Here is an 18,070-nt window from a genome sequence, read left to right as displayed (position 1 = left end):
GGGGCACTATACTCCTTGTACATTATCTCATTTAATCCTTGTGCCACCTCTGAAGTTCATTTTATCTCTATTCTAAATATGAGGAAAACACAGCTACAAGAAGTTAAAGAAACCTTCTCAAGATCAAATGGCTAATAGGTGCCAAAATTGGGATGTTTGAACCCCAGAGTGCATGCTTAGTATCATTTTAGGATTTGAAGACAGTTTATTGACACACAGTCATTTTTTTCTTTAATCTTTCATGAGCAGCTTGTAATTGCAGGTAAAAGGAGGTGGTCATGTGATAGTTGTGGTTGTGGTGAACCATCTTCCTCAGACTCACTTCAGACAATCTTGCAGCTTCACTTTTCCAATTTCCTTTTTTTTCCCCTTGGGATACCTTCAAACGATTATTGTTTTAAATTTCTCTTTAATAATTAACTTCATTTGATCCAGGCATGGTCACTGAATGATTCCCCATTTACCAACAGTGAAATAGGTAATTAGAAGAACTAAGATTTTAAGAACTATGTTTTAAGAACTAATTGAGAGTTTTTTTCCTTAATGGTGATCATCTTTTCATAGAGTTTAGCTATATTATTTGGAAGAAAATATGTGTGCTAACTCTTTCTTGTAAATATGTTTTTTAGAGTTTCCCTAAAATGTATCATAAGAGTGATTTCTTTTAAATAGTAGAATCTGGATACTGAGGTAATTAATGTAGTATTTTGGGCTAATTTTAGGGCCATTGAACTCATTTTGATTGGTTTTCTTTTCTTATCTAAGTCAAATTTATATAACTCAAATGCTTTATTTTAGCATTTATTATCTCAACTAAAAATATGCATATTATTATATTCCCTTGCCACATTTTAGTTTGCAATGTTAAAACCTCCTTTCAGTAAGAGAAAAGTACTTCAGTGATTCTTAGGCCATAAACTGCCTAGTAAATCTGCATGTCCCTCCTTCATTATCCTCTTATCTGGTTGTAAATGATGTAAGCCTTAAAATAGATCGCAGAAGGTCATTGCTTTTGAGAACAGGTTGCTTCCTCAGAAATGTTAAAGAACTGTGTTACTGTTTGAAAATACTTGGATATTTTGCTTGGCTTTGTTTTTGTTTTTAAATAAGAATCCAATTCTGGCATTAAAGAGCAATTTCTGCAGCTGGAGCCTCCGGTAAGGTGGGACTTGATTAGGATGGCCCAAAGGGCAGGCCAAGAACTATTTAGAATGTTGGGAATATAGTATGCTGCTGTTGTGAACCAGAAAATATTATACCAATAGGTGGGTGATAAATTCATTCCCATTTAGCTAGTAAAGTATAAGTTTTGATATTTATTTATGAATTGCAAATAGAGTAACTACTGCAGTTGTTAACCTCTAACTTCTTTAAGTGAAAATAAGGTTAGCTATCTTTCCTCTTCTCAGCAGTTCAGCTGCCAACTCATGTAAAATGTTTGGGTAATGATAATATATATAATTTACTTTAGCATGCTTTTGCAAATATTTGATTAACAAATTACAGTCTGTAACTATAAATGAACAGATCACATAAACTTAAAAGGGAACTGTAGCCATAACCAATCTGATCATTTTTGTCTTCTAAATATACTTGTCTTTCCACATTTCTACTTCAACAAAAAAAATTGTGTTGTTTAAGATTAATGAACTTAGTTTTCAAAGGTAAAAACATTTGGGAGGAAGTTGATGTGAATTTTCTGTGTTCTAATTTAGTGTATTAACTAAACACCAACTGATCAGAAGTACTCATTGAATACCCATTATATGCTCAGTACCTAGATGTATAAAAATGAGAACATAGTTTCTGTCTTCTACCTTTGGTTTCAGTGTCAGATATTTTTAATCTGCAGATCTACTACTTGGAAGAAAATTTAGAATTTGAGAAAACTGTTTCTCTGGAGGAACAGAAGAGATTTCTCTTTCTTCCTTTCACATCATAAAAGGAGTAAACAGACATCTTATTTAGGAAAATGAGGCAGTAATGCTCAATTTATATATCAAACTCCTGTGATTACTCTCCCTATTGCTAAAATTTTAAATTATTCCTCTTAAATAAATTCAGTCATCTGGGTATTTGAAATAGATACTTCTGTTTAAAAAAAAAAAAAGAAAAGAAAGAAAACTATGGGAATTCCCTGGTGGTCTAGTGGTTAAGACTCAGCACTTTCACTGCAGTGGCCTGGGTTCAAACCCTGGTCGGGGAACTAAAATCCCTCAAGCTGTGCAGCACAGCCAAAACAACTTTAAAAAAAAAAAAAAAGAAAGACAGAAAAACCAAAACTGCTAAGGAATAGAGTAAGAATGAATACTTTGAAATCACTAAAAATTTAAAATACATTGTTCTTGTCTTGCCAGGTAACTTGTAAGCTACTTGTCCATTAAAAAAATATTTCTGGAGTGCTCAAAATGTACCAGATATTATTCTAAGTTTTAGAATATAGCAATGAATAAAATAGACCAAAAAGCCTGCCTACAAGGAGCATATGTTCTAGTTGGAGGAAACAACAAACAAAACAAATAAGTCTTAGAGAACAAAGTAAAGCAGGGAAGAGGGATGGAGGAGCATCATTGGATGGAGTGCAGTTTAGAAGATCCGAGAATGTGACATCGAGTAAAGATCTGAAAGAATTGTAATAGCCATGCAGGTATCTTGTGAGAAGAGTGTTAAAAAAGTTTTGAAGCAGAAAAGTAGCATGATTCTGCTTAAATTTTTCTTCTGAAATGATGTTTTTATTCTTAGTGAAATTAACTCCCCCCCCTTTTTATGAATTGTCTGTCTTATACTTGTTAATTTATTGTAGTCTTAATGCTTTTTAATTTCGTATATTGATGATTTAAACTCACTTCTGTTCTTAGCTGCCCACTAGGCTATTCTTAACTCAGCAGTCACGAGTGATCCTGTAGGTTGGATCATGTCACTCCTCTGCTTTAGATCCTCCATTGGTTCACAATTTCACTTAAAATCAAAGTCCTTACAGTGGCCTATATAATCTGACCCCCATTTTCTTACTGACTTTTATTTTTGGATATTTGTTTCTTGTGGGGAAATTGCTATTATTGTTATGCTTTTTCTCTTTTATATTTTCTTACATGTTATTAATGAGATATAGGAAAAACATTGATTTTTATATATTTATTTTATATCCCTACAGGTTTTTAAACTCAATTATAATTTTTTTTTTTTTTGCGGTATGCAGGCCTCTCACTGTTGTGGCCTCTCCCGTTGCGGAGCACAGGCTCCGGACACGCAGGCTCAGCGGCCATGGCTCACGGGCCCAGCCGCTCCGTGGCATGTGGGATCTTCCCAGACCAGGGCACAAACCCATGTCCCCTGCATCGGCAGGCAGACTCTCAACCACTGTGCCACCAGGGAAGCCCTCAATTATAATTTTTAAATGTTTTCTCTTTGAGTTTTTTGGAATGCATTCTACTTATATGCAAATAATAACCTTGCTTATTTTCTAACATTATACTTCATATTCGTATCTTATTTCATTGGTGAGAATTTTCAGAATCATGTTAAATAACAGGAGAAGGGTTCTACTTTAGGTTGGGAAGTAGAAAGACATGAAGGATCTTCATTCCCATTTTAATAACATGAAATCACTACGTAAACCAAACAATCATAATCTTTAAAGCCACCGAAGACATATCAATACAAAGAAATTTTAAAAAACAAAACAAAACTGAACTCCAGAGGGACAAGTGCTTCCTAGGTAATCAAAGGATATAAAGGTGCTTTCATTTCTGAGGCCAGAGGCTGAGACTGGGGCTAAGGCTGCCAGAAGAGTGAGCCTGCCTGAGGACAGTCTTTGCTGGCATAATGAGAAGCCAGCCAAACTTTGAAAAACCCGTTTCAGATTTAAATCTGAAGGAACCGCAAGTGCAAAGATAATCATCTCCACCCCGTAATTCTGTCCTGTGGAAATTTTGCTGAGACTGGGGTTAGGCAGTTTCATGAGCTCATAATTTTGAAGTCTCAAAATCTTGAAGGTTGCAATCTTAAGGCTCTGTGGTCCTGAGCTGCTGTCATTTTATGGAGTTGCAGTCTTGAAGTCCTGTGGTTATGCAGTTTCAACACAGGGATTGACAAACATTTTCTTTAAAAGGCAAATAGCTAATATTTCAGACTTGTAGGCCATAGGTTCTTTGTTACAATTACTCAACTCTGCCATTGTAACACATTAGCAACCATAAACTATATGTAAGTAAATGGCATTGTTGTGTTCTAATAAAACATTATTTATACAAACATGTATGCAGCCTTCAGGCTGGCATTTATAGATCTCCAGTTTCAAAAACTAGCAGTTTCTGAGCTCTCCTGAATAGAAATCTGAGCTCACCTTCAGAACATTTGAACTAGAGGTAAACTTAGTCTAACCAAAGCTGCAACTAAACTTCTATCCAAAATCTGTCATGATTAATGATATCAGATGGACATTATGGGCTGGGTGTTTCCTGTTTTTATCATTGCTCTGTGTAGATACTGATTTCCATCTGGTATCATTTAATTTAGTCTGAAGAACATCCTTTAACATTCCTTTTGGTACTGTTCTGCTGTTGATGAATTCTCTCAGCTTTTGTTTGTCCAAAAAATACTTTATTTTGCCTTTGTTTTTGAAGGATATTTTCATAGGATATAGAATTTGAGATTAACAGGGTTTTTTTTTCTCCTTTCAAACCCTTTTCTCCCCCCATAAATCTTCTGGCTCCCTTGTTTCCGAAGAGAAATCATTGCTTATCTTAGTTCCTGTGTTTGTAATGTATCTTTTCTCGCCTCTCATGCTGCTTTTAAGATTTTTACTTTATCAGCAATTGCATCGTGTCTTGCCTTGGTTTGGTTTTCCTTGAATTTTCCTTGCACAAGTTTCACTGAACTTCTGGATCTATGGGATTATGATTTTAATCAAATTTGAAAATTTTCAGCTGTTATTTGTTTTAAATATTTTCTGCCCACTCTTTTCTGGGACCCCAGTAACATGTATGCTATACTTTTGGTATTGTCTTACAGGTCACTAAGAGTCTACTAATTTTTTCAGTCTTTTTTTTCTCCTTATGCTTCTATAGTTTCTATTGCTCAGTCTTCAGGTTCACTGACCTTTCCTCTGTATTTTTTAATCTGCAGTTAATCTCCCATGAATTTTTAAAATTTCAAGTACAGTGACCCTCCATATCCACAGATTTAGCATCCACAGATTCAACCAATTGGGGATTGAAAATATTTGAAAAAAATTTTTTCCAGAAAGTTCCAAAAAGCAAAACTTGAATTTGCCACGCACCAGCAACTGTTTATATAGCATTTACATTTTATTAGGTATTATAAGTAATCTAGAGATGATTTAAAGTATACAGGAGGATGTGCGTTGGTTATATGCAAATACTACACCATTTTATATAAGGGCCTTGAGCGTCCTTGGATTTTGGTATCCATGGGGGTCCTGGAACCAATCTCTTATGGATACCAAGGGATGATTGTATTGTACTCTTCATCTCTAGTAGTTTCATTTGGTACTTTTTTTTAAAATAGTTTCCGTTTCTCTTTTCAATATAGTCATGGTTTTCCTTAAATTCTGGAGATATTTATAATGGATGTTTTAAAGCCTTGTCTGCTAATTCCATCATCTCTGTTATTTCTATGGCTTTTTCTATTGACTGGTTTTTATCCTGGTTTTGGATCGCTTTTTCCCGCTGTTTTATATACATATATATATATTTGGATGCTAGACATTATGAATGTTATATGGCTAATGGATTCTGTTGTCATCCTTTAAAATAGGAAGTTTGTTTTGTTTTGATAGGCAGTTATTTTTGGATCAGGTTGATATTTTCTAGAATTTTTTTTAAAGTTTTTTGGGGACAAGTCTGGAGTAGCCTTCACTCTAAGAGTTAGTTTTTCCCCTACTGATTAAGTGACCCTCTGAGTCTGTGAATGCTCCCAGTGTTCAACAAGGTATCTCCGCTCTGGCTGGTCAGAACTTAGGCATCTCCTAGTCCAGCCTCAATGAATTTCACTCTGTGCATACATAGCTTAGTACTATGCCAAAACTCAGCAAGACTCCTGTTCATATTTCTGGAGCTCTTTCTCTACATAACTCTTTCCTCTCCAGTATTCTGCCCTGTAAACTTGAGCTACCTCAACCTCCCTGAACAACAAGTTCTATTCTTAACTCAGTGAAATTTCACTGCTTAGGTTCCTCATACCTTGCCAAGGTCTGGGAAGAGGCTGCAGGCAGAAAGCCAGGGTAATGGAAAGACTCACCTTGTTTGTTTTCCAAATCTTACTTTAGTTCCTTGGAGGGGAAAAAAAAAACAATGCACATATAGAATGTAACCATAGTTGGAGTTTACCTGTGATTTTTTTTTAAATACATCTTCTGATGAATGAGGAGAAAAAGATGTTCATGTTTTCATGATGCCCCTATTACCTATCACATTATAAATCCTGTTCTACCCTCTGTCTTATTTATTGACTTTATTACTTATAACATCTTTTGTCATGTTCGTTTTCATTTATTTAATAAGTATTGAATGTGTGTAGTTACCATATTGACAGGATGGATCAGACATGGGATCCTGCTATTAGGATGTTTATAGTGTAGCCAGGAGAGAATACGTATATAGAATCACTAAATCCAAGATACAGATTGAAAATTACCAAAAATGAGTACAGATAAAAATGGTGTGGGAAGCCATAAAGAAAGGTCTCAGTTGTTTCCTGTTTTACATATTGGATTTAAATGGGGAACTGCAAAAAAAATTTTTTTCCATTTTAAAGCTTCTTATATGTTAATTTGAATTTAATTTTCATTCCATTTTAAGTATAATGTATTTGTCTTTCAGAGTTTTGTTTTAAGTAATTTTTAGCAATTTAACTGGGAAATTAAAATATATCCTTAGAAATTACATTATCAGGATGAACTAACTGCCCAGAAGAGAAGGCTGAGGTTTTATAATCTTGTTTGATTTGACTCTCAGTGGAGGAATCAGACATCATTGATCTGGAGAAACGCTATTGGTTGCTGAAGGCTCAATCCCGAACTGGACGATTTGATTTAGAGACATTTGGCCCATTGGTTTCACCACCAATTCGTCCATCTCTAAGTGAAGGTAGGTATCATTCTATTTCTACATTGTTCCTTGCTAAACATACATAAGACCATCTTTTATTTCTAACCAATACATCTTAACTCTAAAAGGCTATAATGTGACAAGTTTGCAAGTTTCTTGCAAATAGTGTAGTTCAGTGGGAAAAAAAACTAAATTGGGAATTACAGTCCTGAGCTTCCTAGTCTATCTATGTAGCCTTGCATAAGTCAGTTTTGCTCTCTCACCTGTACATTCTCATATATATAAAACGTTTTGACCGAGACGGTGGTTACAAAACTGTACTCCAGTGAGGTGCCTCAGCATCTGGTGCAGGGATTATGGGGGTGGCCACTGAGCAGGCAAAGCTCTAGGTTTCCACACATAGCCCCACCTCTTCCCTCACCTCAAGAGCCTCCACTGTTTTTCTTTTACATAAGAAGGTTCCACTGGGGAATTCCCTGGCGGTCCAGTGGTTAGGACTCTGCACTTTCACTGCTGAGGGCCCAGGTTCAGTCCCTGGTTGGGGAACTAAGATCCTGCAAGCCACATGGCGTGGCACCAAAAAAAAAAAAAAAGGAAGAAGATTCCACTGTTGTATCCCTCCGTCCCTCCCCTGCCCCAAAAAGATTAAGAAACCACTAGACTGGACCATCTCTATGCTCCCCACTTAGCCCTAAACTTTTCATTGCTATAACTTTAAAAAATAAGTTAGTAATGCAAAGGGTAGTTGTTGGTGATATCACAAAAACCATATTTGGAATCTGAATACTTGGGTTCTGCTTCCGGTTCAGACCTTTTTAAACTTTTCTAACTTTTGGCAAGTCATGTAACTACTTCTAGCTTTGATTTTCTACTCTTTAAACTGAGGGCACAGAAGTATAGTCTTACAGAAAATCTGTATTCTTCGCATTCCCAGTGTATTTCAGAAATACCTGTTAGGGGAGCCAGAACAGATAGGGCTTGTACCTACTTCAAAGGTGCAGTTGTGTTTTTACCTTTCTAGAACTGGAGAGTGATAAGTCATTTTATTTGAAAACAAAATTATTCCATTTCTATTTTTTACAAAAAGTTTGAAAACCACAGGATTATATTATAAATTCCCTTTTATTTCTGAATTTTAAAATATTTATAAATATTAAGTAATACAAAGAAGACTGCAGTACAGAATTTCTTTCTTTGGTACTATAGTGTGTTATTTTTCTTTGCTTCATGAAAGAGCTTAATGGAGCTTATTAATAACAACACAGTATATCTTTGATACGCAGTTCAACTTTTCTTCTTTTTTCCTTTTTCTTCTTAGTCTTTCCAAATAAGGATAATTGTGATCTCTGACATTTTTTTTCAGTTCTTGATTTTTTTTTTTGCGGCACGCGGGCCTCTCACTGTTGTGGCCTCTCCCATTGCGGAGCACAGGCTCCGGACGCGCAGGCTCAGCGGCCATGGCTCATGGGCCCAGCCGTTCCGCGGCATGTGGGATCTTCCCGGACCAGGGCACGAACCTGTGTCCCCTGCGTCGGCAGGCGGACTCTCAACCACTGCGCCGCCAGGGAAGCCCCAGTTTTTGATTTTTTAAACTGATTTTTATTTTTTACATGCTGAAGTCATTTTTAGCTATAGGAATTGATATAAGATAGAGACAGGCAGGCAAACAAAACCAAACACTAAATGATAGTAATGTATTTTCTGCTAGTAAGTTAAGTTTTATAATTATACCAGGAAAAAGAGAAATACTTCCTAGGACAATGGGAACTACTGATAAACTTTTTTTTTTTTAAATTCAGTCAGTTTGTGGGAGTCATGCCTCCTTTCATAAACATGTCATTATTAACATTAGGAAGTTTGTTGTGATTTACATTGTCTTCCTATTTTACAGGTTTGTTTAATGCTTTTGATGAAAATCGTGACAATCACATAGATTTTAAGGAGATATCCTGTGGGTTATCAGCCTGTTGCAGAGGACCCCTGGCTGAAAGACAAAAATGTAAGTGTGTTAAACATTGTCACAAAATTTGCAAACTATACAGCAAAAAAAATCAGCATTCATGCCTATAAAAATCATCTGTGGATTGAGGCTTGAATTTTCATTACTCTGGCAAATAGCAGTCTCATGTTGAGGTTTTACTGAGGTCGCTGTAAGGATTCAGTCACCTATTTTCTGTGGAGTGATTTGTGATTTGTCATTAGTAACGGGGTTGATTTTTCCTGATGAATGTGCAGTTCATGATAAATGAACTACATCAGTCATGATGTATTTGAAAATGTTACACATTTAGAAAATATTTTCTGGTAGTCTATAGGGAATTTTGTGTCTTGTATGACTTGAAGTATAACTTATTTTCTGTCACTTGAATACATTAATATTTTATTAGCAAAGTGAAATTTATGATCAAAACACAGTTTTATTAAATACTAAAATGGTCTTTTAAGCCTAACTAAAATGTTATAGTATATTTTATAAGCATAAGTATATTAAATTAATAAATCTTCTATATTTGAGAAAATGCAACAGTTTACATTTAATTGGAACCTAATTCTAATGTATTTACAAGTGTCATTATCTCTGTGTCTTTCTAAAATATAACTTCACAAATGTTGCCTATTTGGGGTATGCTACTTGTTATTTGATATTCTTCAGTAATGTGCTGTGATACACTCCATGATTTAAAAGCATAATTATTATGGGAGTATATGAAATAGATAAGTATGTAATCTAAAAAATTTATATTTCTTTTTTCTTCCCTGATATGATATACCATTATTCCAACCTGGCTTTATGATAGATTATTTGTTCCCATTAAAGTTCAAATATTAAATAAAGAGGCCGAAATCTTTGCTTTTCAATTGAGGTTTGTTATTGCCTTAAAATTTTTTTAAATTTCTTTTTTGCTACTGGAAGTTAATAAACTAGAGTGATTCGTTTGTTGTTAATTAGCAAAGTGCTGCTATTTCTAATTCTTAGTCTGTGTATATAAACAAAGAATTGAAGAGTTGAAATTGCTCTTTGGCAAAAAATGAGTGTGCCTTAATTACATTGGAGAGGCAAAATCTTTATACAGTTATCCCTCAGTATCTGCTGGGGATTGGTTCTGGGACCTCCTCGGATACCAAAATCCATGTATACTCAAGTCCTTGTATAAAATGGCATAGTATTTGCATATAACCTATGCACATCTTCTTGTGTACTTTAAATCATCTCTAGGTAACTTATAATACCTAATACAATGTAAATAGTTGTAAATACAATGTAGATGCTATGTAAATAGTTGCCAGTGTGGCAAATTCAAGTTTTGCTCTCGGGGACTTTATGGAAAAATTTTTTCTTAATTTTTATGTATTTTCAATCTGTGGTTGTTTGAATCTGCAAATGTGGAACCTGTGGATACAGAGGGCCAACTGTACCACCTTGTTATTGTTGATTCTTAATGTAGATAAAACATTTTCAGCATTGTGAGAATCAACTCTGAATTGATCAGTTTTAAATATTAGAAATTAATTTAAAGGCTTGAATTACCTCCTCAAAATCTGTGAGGTATTGTATAGTAATTTGGCTCTTATTTTTCAGTTTGCAAGGAATTTAACTCTAGTTTTGGGGGAAGGATAGCGTTCTCCAACCTGGCTAGTGTTGTAGATAGAGAGACTTAGCAAGTATGTGTAGGAAGTCCTACAAGTTCAGAGGACTTTAAAGACATAGTCTGCTCCAGATGAGCAGACTTAATCCAGAATATACTTGCTTAAGAAACTAAGTAATTTTACTAAGGCAGCTTCCAGTAAAACGTATTGTACTTCAGAATATGAAAGTAATTTCCCTTCATAAGAGTTTCTTTTCTTTAGTTTGCTTCAAGGTGTTTGATGTTGACCGTGATGGAGTTCTCTCCAGGGTTGAACTGAGAGACATGGTGGTTGCACTCTTAGAGGTCTGGAAGGACAACCGCACCGATGACATCCCGGTAAATTCTGGTTGTATACATCTTGTTGCATGTAAATTTCCAACAGGAAAATGGAGTGAAAAATTTTTTAAAGAGATCAAGAGAAAGGGATTTGTTATTACCTCTAGTTGCTATATTATGCTACTCAAAATATCCATAGCTGAAGGTACAAAATTGGGAAAAGAATTTGCCTTAGAAAATTTCATAAACTGAATGTATTGTGTAAAGTAAAAATGAAACCAGAGGGAAATTGGCTTAATTTTTAAAAGCAAGTGTAACAATCTATTAATGGTAATTTAAAAAAATACTTGACCAAAATATCGTATACCTTAGTCACTGACTAATAAAGATGAAATCTACTCTTTTCTAATTACTTCTTTGGGTTTCTGTTTTTAAAGGAATTACACATGGATCTATCTGACATTGTAGAAGGCATATTGAATGCACATGACACCACAAAGGTGAGTCTCGCTGGGACTAATCCTTTTCTAAAAATATCTTGTACTCTGAATTGGTATATGTAGTTTATATATATATTTAAATCTCTTCTACCTCATCCCCACCAAGTGCTTATTTGGATCTGTGGTTACAACACCTCCAAGTTGTCTCTAAAGATAGCCCATTCCATCTTTAAACAACTCCATTAAGTGTTATATACATAAAAACATTTATTATATTTTATAAGCTAGGCATTTTATAAAAATTAAGTAGACACAGCCCTTGCCATCGTTTATAATCTTTATTTCTTCCATTTTAATAAGTTATGGTAGGGCTAACCTTATACTGAGTGAAAGAATGCACAGAAAAAAAGAACACATATTGTATTATTCCATTTATATGAAGTTCGAGAACAGAGGCAAAACTTAAAAATGGTAATAGGTGTTACAACAGTGATTTCGGGGATGAGTGATTTAACTGGGGAGGACCATAAGGATATTTGGGATGATGGAAATGACCTTTTATCTCAATCTGGGTGGTACATATATTCTTTTAAAAAATTTAAAAAGTAATATTGGTAAAGATCTCTTCTGAGTTCTTTAATGGCAGCCAGAATAAGCATGTAATAGCTTATATATATTTTGCCTTCTGTATGAAAATGTAATTTTTGGTACACTTTGACACCAAGAAAATATTGCTTTACTCAATTATAAGAGTAATGTTAAATTGTATTTTGGGGAAATGTAATGTAGATACTCATTTTTTTATATTTTTTAAATCTCTAAGAATTCTGATAAAATTGCCAGATATTTCTAAGAAGGTCTTAGAAAATTGTTAGGATCAAAGGGCATAATCCAAAGAGTCTGCAAAAATGCTTTCAAAATTAGTAAATGCTTCATTTTCCCTACTCAGGGCCTTTTGTGGGTTCCGTAAGTAACCTTTGAACCAGAAGATACTGTGAGTTATTTCCCACGTCTTATTGGAGGAAGAAGATTGTTGGTGATAAATTGTCCTCATTGCCATTGACTATTTCAACAAAGTTTGGTTACTTTTAAACTTAACCTAGCTGGCCTACTTCTCAGATAAACACATATCATCTACCTTAAATTATTGGTTTTCTTTCAGACATATGACAATTAGAAGTTTAATAAACCAGGTTTTATTCAAATACTATAAAAAATGAGATATTTTACAATACTGTTTCTCTTTCAGATGGGCCATCTTACTCTAGAAGACTATCAAATCTGGAGTGTGAAAAATGTTCTTGCCAATGAATTTTTGAATCTACTTTTCCAGGTATGTTTAAGGTAAATGACAGGTACAGAGGACAGTGGTACCAGTAGTTCTGCATCTTTTCCATTACGTAATGGTTATTACAACCAGGCTACAAAACCATATATTATAAAAAGAACTACATTATCCCGTATACGACCTGAAGGATGGTGAGAGAACATGAGTGCCTACTGGAGTTTCTCAAAGTCATGAGACGATAGGAGGGTAGAATAGAGCTGATTATGTTTATCTTACAACTAATGACAGAGGAGAATGTAGACACATAGAAAATAATTTAAATTGTAAAAGCCATTATAATTTGCTATTTTTCTTCATTGTTGTCTTGTTTAAAGGCCCCTCCTAACAAGTAAGGCTGTGTGAACAGAGAGATGGATCATAAGTAGGCAGCTGTAAATTTTTCACAAAATATACATTCTTCCCAGTTAGGAGATTATCTTAGATGCAAGACCATTTCTCAGTTTGTTTTTTTTTCTAACTCTTTAGAAGGTCCAAAAAAGATTGAAGGAGAAGGAGGAAAGAATAGCTGCTAGGAGTGAGCAGCCATATTTTAACTGTTTTCCCAGTTAAAATACTTCTCTTGCTCCAATTAAAAAAATAACTTATGGTTTCCCGTTTTTCATGGTTCTTTATAAATATTTGTTGATTTAATAGTAATATTTTAGATTCTCCTTATTATATTTTCCTTTCCTTGTAACAGCATCCCTGTGAAAGCCAGAAAGGTTTAGTATCTTTGTATGTATCATGATCTTCCATTGCAAATAAAGAGTAACTTGTCTGTGACACAACGATGTTAGAATAAATGGAAATTGAACTCTTCCTGACAGCTAATGACTCATTAACGTATATTTAAAGCATATGCAACCTGATAAGCCTATAATATCCATATAAATCACTCAGCTGCTCCACTCTCAGTTTTCAGCAGGGATTTAAGTTGATGGCTTTGCAAAATAAAAAATGTACAAAAATAATATAAATCACTACTATAAACAGAAATGACTTCCTTGGTAATATGAAAATGGATCAGCTATTTTTTAATCTCATTTGAAATAATATTCTCAACTACTTTAAGTCATAATTAGTTATATAAACATTTTGACCACTTAAGTAAACTTTATGTTCACTTAATATATGAGTAAGCAGACTATTATGCTAATTAGTTTTATTTTCTATCTGTGTCTTAGAATAGGTAGAGTTAGCTGGTAAGTTCAGTGATAAAAGCTTGAATTACGCTCTTATTTTATTTGCCAAGATCCCACTCTTGCCTGAGTATTTAAGTGTAACATAAGTATCAGTAGAATTAGTAAACCATTCCTGTGGTAATACTTTATTTTCAATCCTTTTTAATAAGCTCAGTGCCCAATATTTTGCAGAGGAAGCATGCTAAACATGAGCAGGATCTTCTATCTTATACATTTGTCAGAAAGTATCAAATGTTAAATAATGTGGTAAGCAGAATAACGCACCCTACCCCCACCCCCACCAATATCCATGCCCTAATCCTTGGAACCTGTAAATATGTTATTTTACATGGCAAAGGGGATTTTGCAGATGTATCAGTTTAAGGACTCTGAAGTGGGGAGATTGGCCTGTATTATCCAGATGGGTCCAGTCTAATCACATGAGTCCTTAAAAGTTGAAAACCTTCCTCAGCTGTGGTCAGAGAGAAAGAAATGACGTTGGAAGAAGAGTGAGAGAGGTGCAAGTGGCTAGCTTCGAAGAAAGAGGAAGGGGCCATGAGCAAAGGAATGTGGGTGAACTCTAGAAGCTGGAAAAGGCAAGGAAGCATATTCTTCCTTTGACCTCCGGAAAGGAATACAGACAGCCCTGTTGCCATCTTGATTTTTAGCCTAGTGAGATCCATGCCTTGCTTTTGACCTACATAATGGTAAGATAATGAATTTGTGCTGTTTTAAGCTGCAAATTTTGTGATCATTTGTTACAGCAGTAATTAAAAAAAACCGATACAGAGGGAGAGAATCCATATTTATGGATTGGAAGGCTCAGTACTTTAAAGATGTCAATTCCCCTTCAGTTGATTTAAAGATTTGTGCACTCACAATCAGAATCCCAAGAAGTTCATTGTTGTCATTGTGTTTTTGCAGAACTTGACAAGCTGATTCTAAATACACAGAGAAGTATGAAGGGCCAAAAATAAAACTAGCAAAGGTGATATTAAAGAACAGTGGACTTGTATTACCGGATATTAGAACTTGTTATAAAATAGCAGTATTAAGACAATGTGATATCTGCATAAAGTTAGACAAACCAGTGGGACGTATTGAGAGTTCTTAAACAGACCTACATAGGTGTGATCACTTGATTTATAACAAAGAAGACATTGCATTGCAGATGCAAAGGGGTGGTCTTTTCAGTAAGTGGTACTGAATTAATTAGTATTCATATGGTGAAAACATGCATCATTATTCCCACCCCATTATAATACATGAAAAGTAATTTAGGTAGATTATAAATCTAATAAATTTGAACGGTAAACAGTAAAATGTCTAGAAAATAATATAGGAGATATTTTAATGACTTTGAGGTCCAAAGAGTTCTTAAACAGGACACAGAGAGCACTAAGCATAAAGAAAAGTTTTAAGTTGGACTTCAGTAAAATTAAGAATTCTTTTTATCAAGAGATACCATTAAGAAAGTGAAAAGAGGGACTTCCCTGATGGTCCAGTGGTTACGATGCCACGCTTCCAATGCAGGGGACATGGGTTCAATCTCTGGTTGGGGAACTAGGATTCCCCATGCCACGCAGCGTGGCCAAAAAAAAAAAAAGTGAAAAGATAAGAATATATTTGCTATACCTGTATCCAACAGAAGACTTGTATATAGGGCATACAAAGAGCAAAAATCAATGAAAAAAAGGCAGAAGCTCAATATCAAAGTGTACAAAAAACTTGAACAGGTGCTTCACAAATGAGAATATCCAAATAGCTAATAATTATGAAAGGGGACTAACTTCTTTAGTCATAATGGAAATACATTTTAAAATCACACTTGGAGTACCATTAGACATCCACTAGAATGGTTAGCTTTGAAGTGATATGAAGCATTGTTGAGGATAACAAGAAACTGGAACTCTTACACATTGCCAGTAGGAATATAAATTCTTACAAGTATTTTGGAAATTGTTTGGCTGTTTTTATGTATACTCTATGACTCAGCAAATCTACCCCATGTATGTACCCTACAGAAACTTGTATATCTGAGCACCAAAAAACATAGAATAAGTTCTTATAATCACTTTTTGTTACAGCCCCAAACAGAAAATGACCCGAGTACCTATCAACAATAAATACTTAAACAGAAATGGTGGCACATGCATACATATGGTTTACTTTAAAGCAATAAAAATAAATATACTAGTGCTACACACAACCACATGGATGAATCTTACATAATTTTGAGTGGAAAATACTGGACCAGAAAATTCAAAAGCAGACAAAACCAATCCATGGTGGTAGAATTTAGTATAGTGAACACATCAAAGGGGTACAGTGGTGTCTGGGAAAGAACTCAAAGTGGAACTTTGGGGGAGGTAACAATGTTCTGTTTCTTGACCGGTTGAAGGTTACATAGGTGTGTTTACTTTGTGAAAAGTCACTAAACTGTACACTTAAGATTTGTTCACTTTTATTACTTCACTGTACATGTGAAACTAACACAATATTGTAAATCAACTATACTTCAATTAAAAAATCTTTTTAAAATATTGTTCACTTTTAAGCATGTATATTATATTTCCTTTTTATTAAGTTTGCTTACAAAAACCCAGATACCTGTGCTTCCCTCATGGCGCAGTGGTTAAGAATCCACCTGCCAATGCAGGAGACACGGGTTTGAACCCTGGTCCAGGAAGATCCCACATGCCGCGGAGCCACTAAGCCCGTGCACCACAACTACTGGGCCTGTGCTCTAGAGCCCGCGAGTGACAACTACTGAGCCCATGTGCCACAACTACTGAAACCTGCATGCCCTAGAGCCCGTGCTCTGCAACAAGAGAAGCCACCACAGTGAGAAGCCTGCACACCGCAACCAAGAGTAGCACCTGCTCACCACAACTAGAGAAAGCCCGTGCATAGCAACGAAGACCCAACGCAGCCAAATATAAATTAAAAAAAAAAACAAAACCCAAAGCCCAAGTATGCATCAGTAGGAGAATGGATAAAATGGTATTTTCAAACAGTGGACTGTTACTCAGCAATAAAAAAGAATGAACTACTGATACGTGGATGAATCTTATAAACCTAATTTGTGTACTGTTAAGTAAATTGTACCTCAAAATGTAAACAAAACTATAAACAGGCATGCTGATGTATTTACAGGGAGCTGTACTAATAGCTGTAATTTACTTTGAAATGCATGCAAAAATTAAGATGATGAATTGAGGGATGAATAGATTAAGTATAATAAAAATGTTAATGTTAGACTTAGGTAATGGGTATGAGGTGTTCAGTGTAAAATTCTTGCAACTTTTCTGTATCTTTGAAAATTTTCATGTTAAATGTTGGGGGGAAAATCATATCTTTTGTGATGATGTTTAGAAAAGGCAAATAAATTGAGGAGAAAATGAGCCTTAAAAAGCATATTTAGCACTAGTGGCAATAATGTTTTTCTTAGAGTTGTTCAAATTGAAGTGCCACCATTATCCTTCGTTTTCTGTGTCCTTTTCATCTCCCCTTCACCTCTCTGCCCAGGTGCCATGGTATGCTCTTCAGATTTCAGGAAAGGAAGTAATATTCTCTATGTGAGATAATTAAGATATATAGTGTTAATGAAATATTCTGAAAAGTAGTTTCTTTATTCCTTTCTTTCTCCTTTTCTTCCTTTCTCTGTCTCTCTCTCTCTGTCTCTTTATTATCACGCAGAGATTTGGAAATTGCCTTCCATTGCAATGATTTGTTTAAAAAGAAACAACAAAACAGAAAACTTAAGTTTAAAGTTCAGATTTGCTTAAGTGCATCATTGATAATTCATCAATTGAAAGCTATTGCTGATTTAGATTCCCATCTAGAATATGGATCTCATACAGAGAATGTGAAATAGTCTATAGTCCAGTCATTGGCACCAAAGAAGTTTAATTTACCACTTTTATCTCTAGGTATGTCACATAGTTCTGGGGTTAAGACCAGCTACTCCAGAAGAGGAAGGACAAATTATTAGGTAAGTCTGTAGTTTCAATCTGTATATTTTTCATCATATAGTTGAAATTTCTGACACCTGAAATATATTGTTACTGAGTAACAGCATGTCCCATTTTAATGTTATCATTACAATAGCACTTTGTTTCTCCAAAATAGTTACATAATGAAATGT

At 34.8% G+C, this 18,070-nt stretch overlaps 1 protein-coding gene across 1 annotated transcript in view; it reads left to right on the top strand.

Moving 5' to 3' along the window:
• USP32 (ubiquitin specific peptidase 32) overlaps window positions 1-18,070 on the top strand; it is a gene marked incomplete at its 5' end in the record, with an annotated part of 208,328 nt that overhangs the window by 129,460 nt on the left and 60,798 nt on the right. The window contains 6 exons of the mRNA XM_079726437.1: window positions 6,978-7,109; window positions 8,962-9,069; window positions 10,920-11,035; window positions 11,413-11,475; window positions 12,665-12,748; window positions 17,856-17,917. Coding sequence (XP_079582563.1) covers window positions 6,978-7,109; window positions 8,962-9,069; window positions 10,920-11,035; window positions 11,413-11,475; window positions 12,665-12,748; window positions 17,856-17,917 — 565 coding nt within the window. The remainder of the gene's footprint in view (window positions 1-6,977; window positions 7,110-8,961; window positions 9,070-10,919; window positions 11,036-11,412; window positions 11,476-12,664; window positions 12,749-17,855; window positions 17,918-18,070) is intronic.

This window comes from Hyperoodon ampullatus (genome assembly GCF_949752795.1).
Source record: "Hyperoodon ampullatus genome assembly, chromosome: 19".
NCBI lineage: Eukaryota > Metazoa > Chordata > Mammalia > Artiodactyla > Ziphiidae > Hyperoodon > Hyperoodon ampullatus.
The sequence above is the reverse complement of the archived record's forward strand: the minus strand, read 5'-3'. Positions and strand labels throughout refer to the sequence as shown.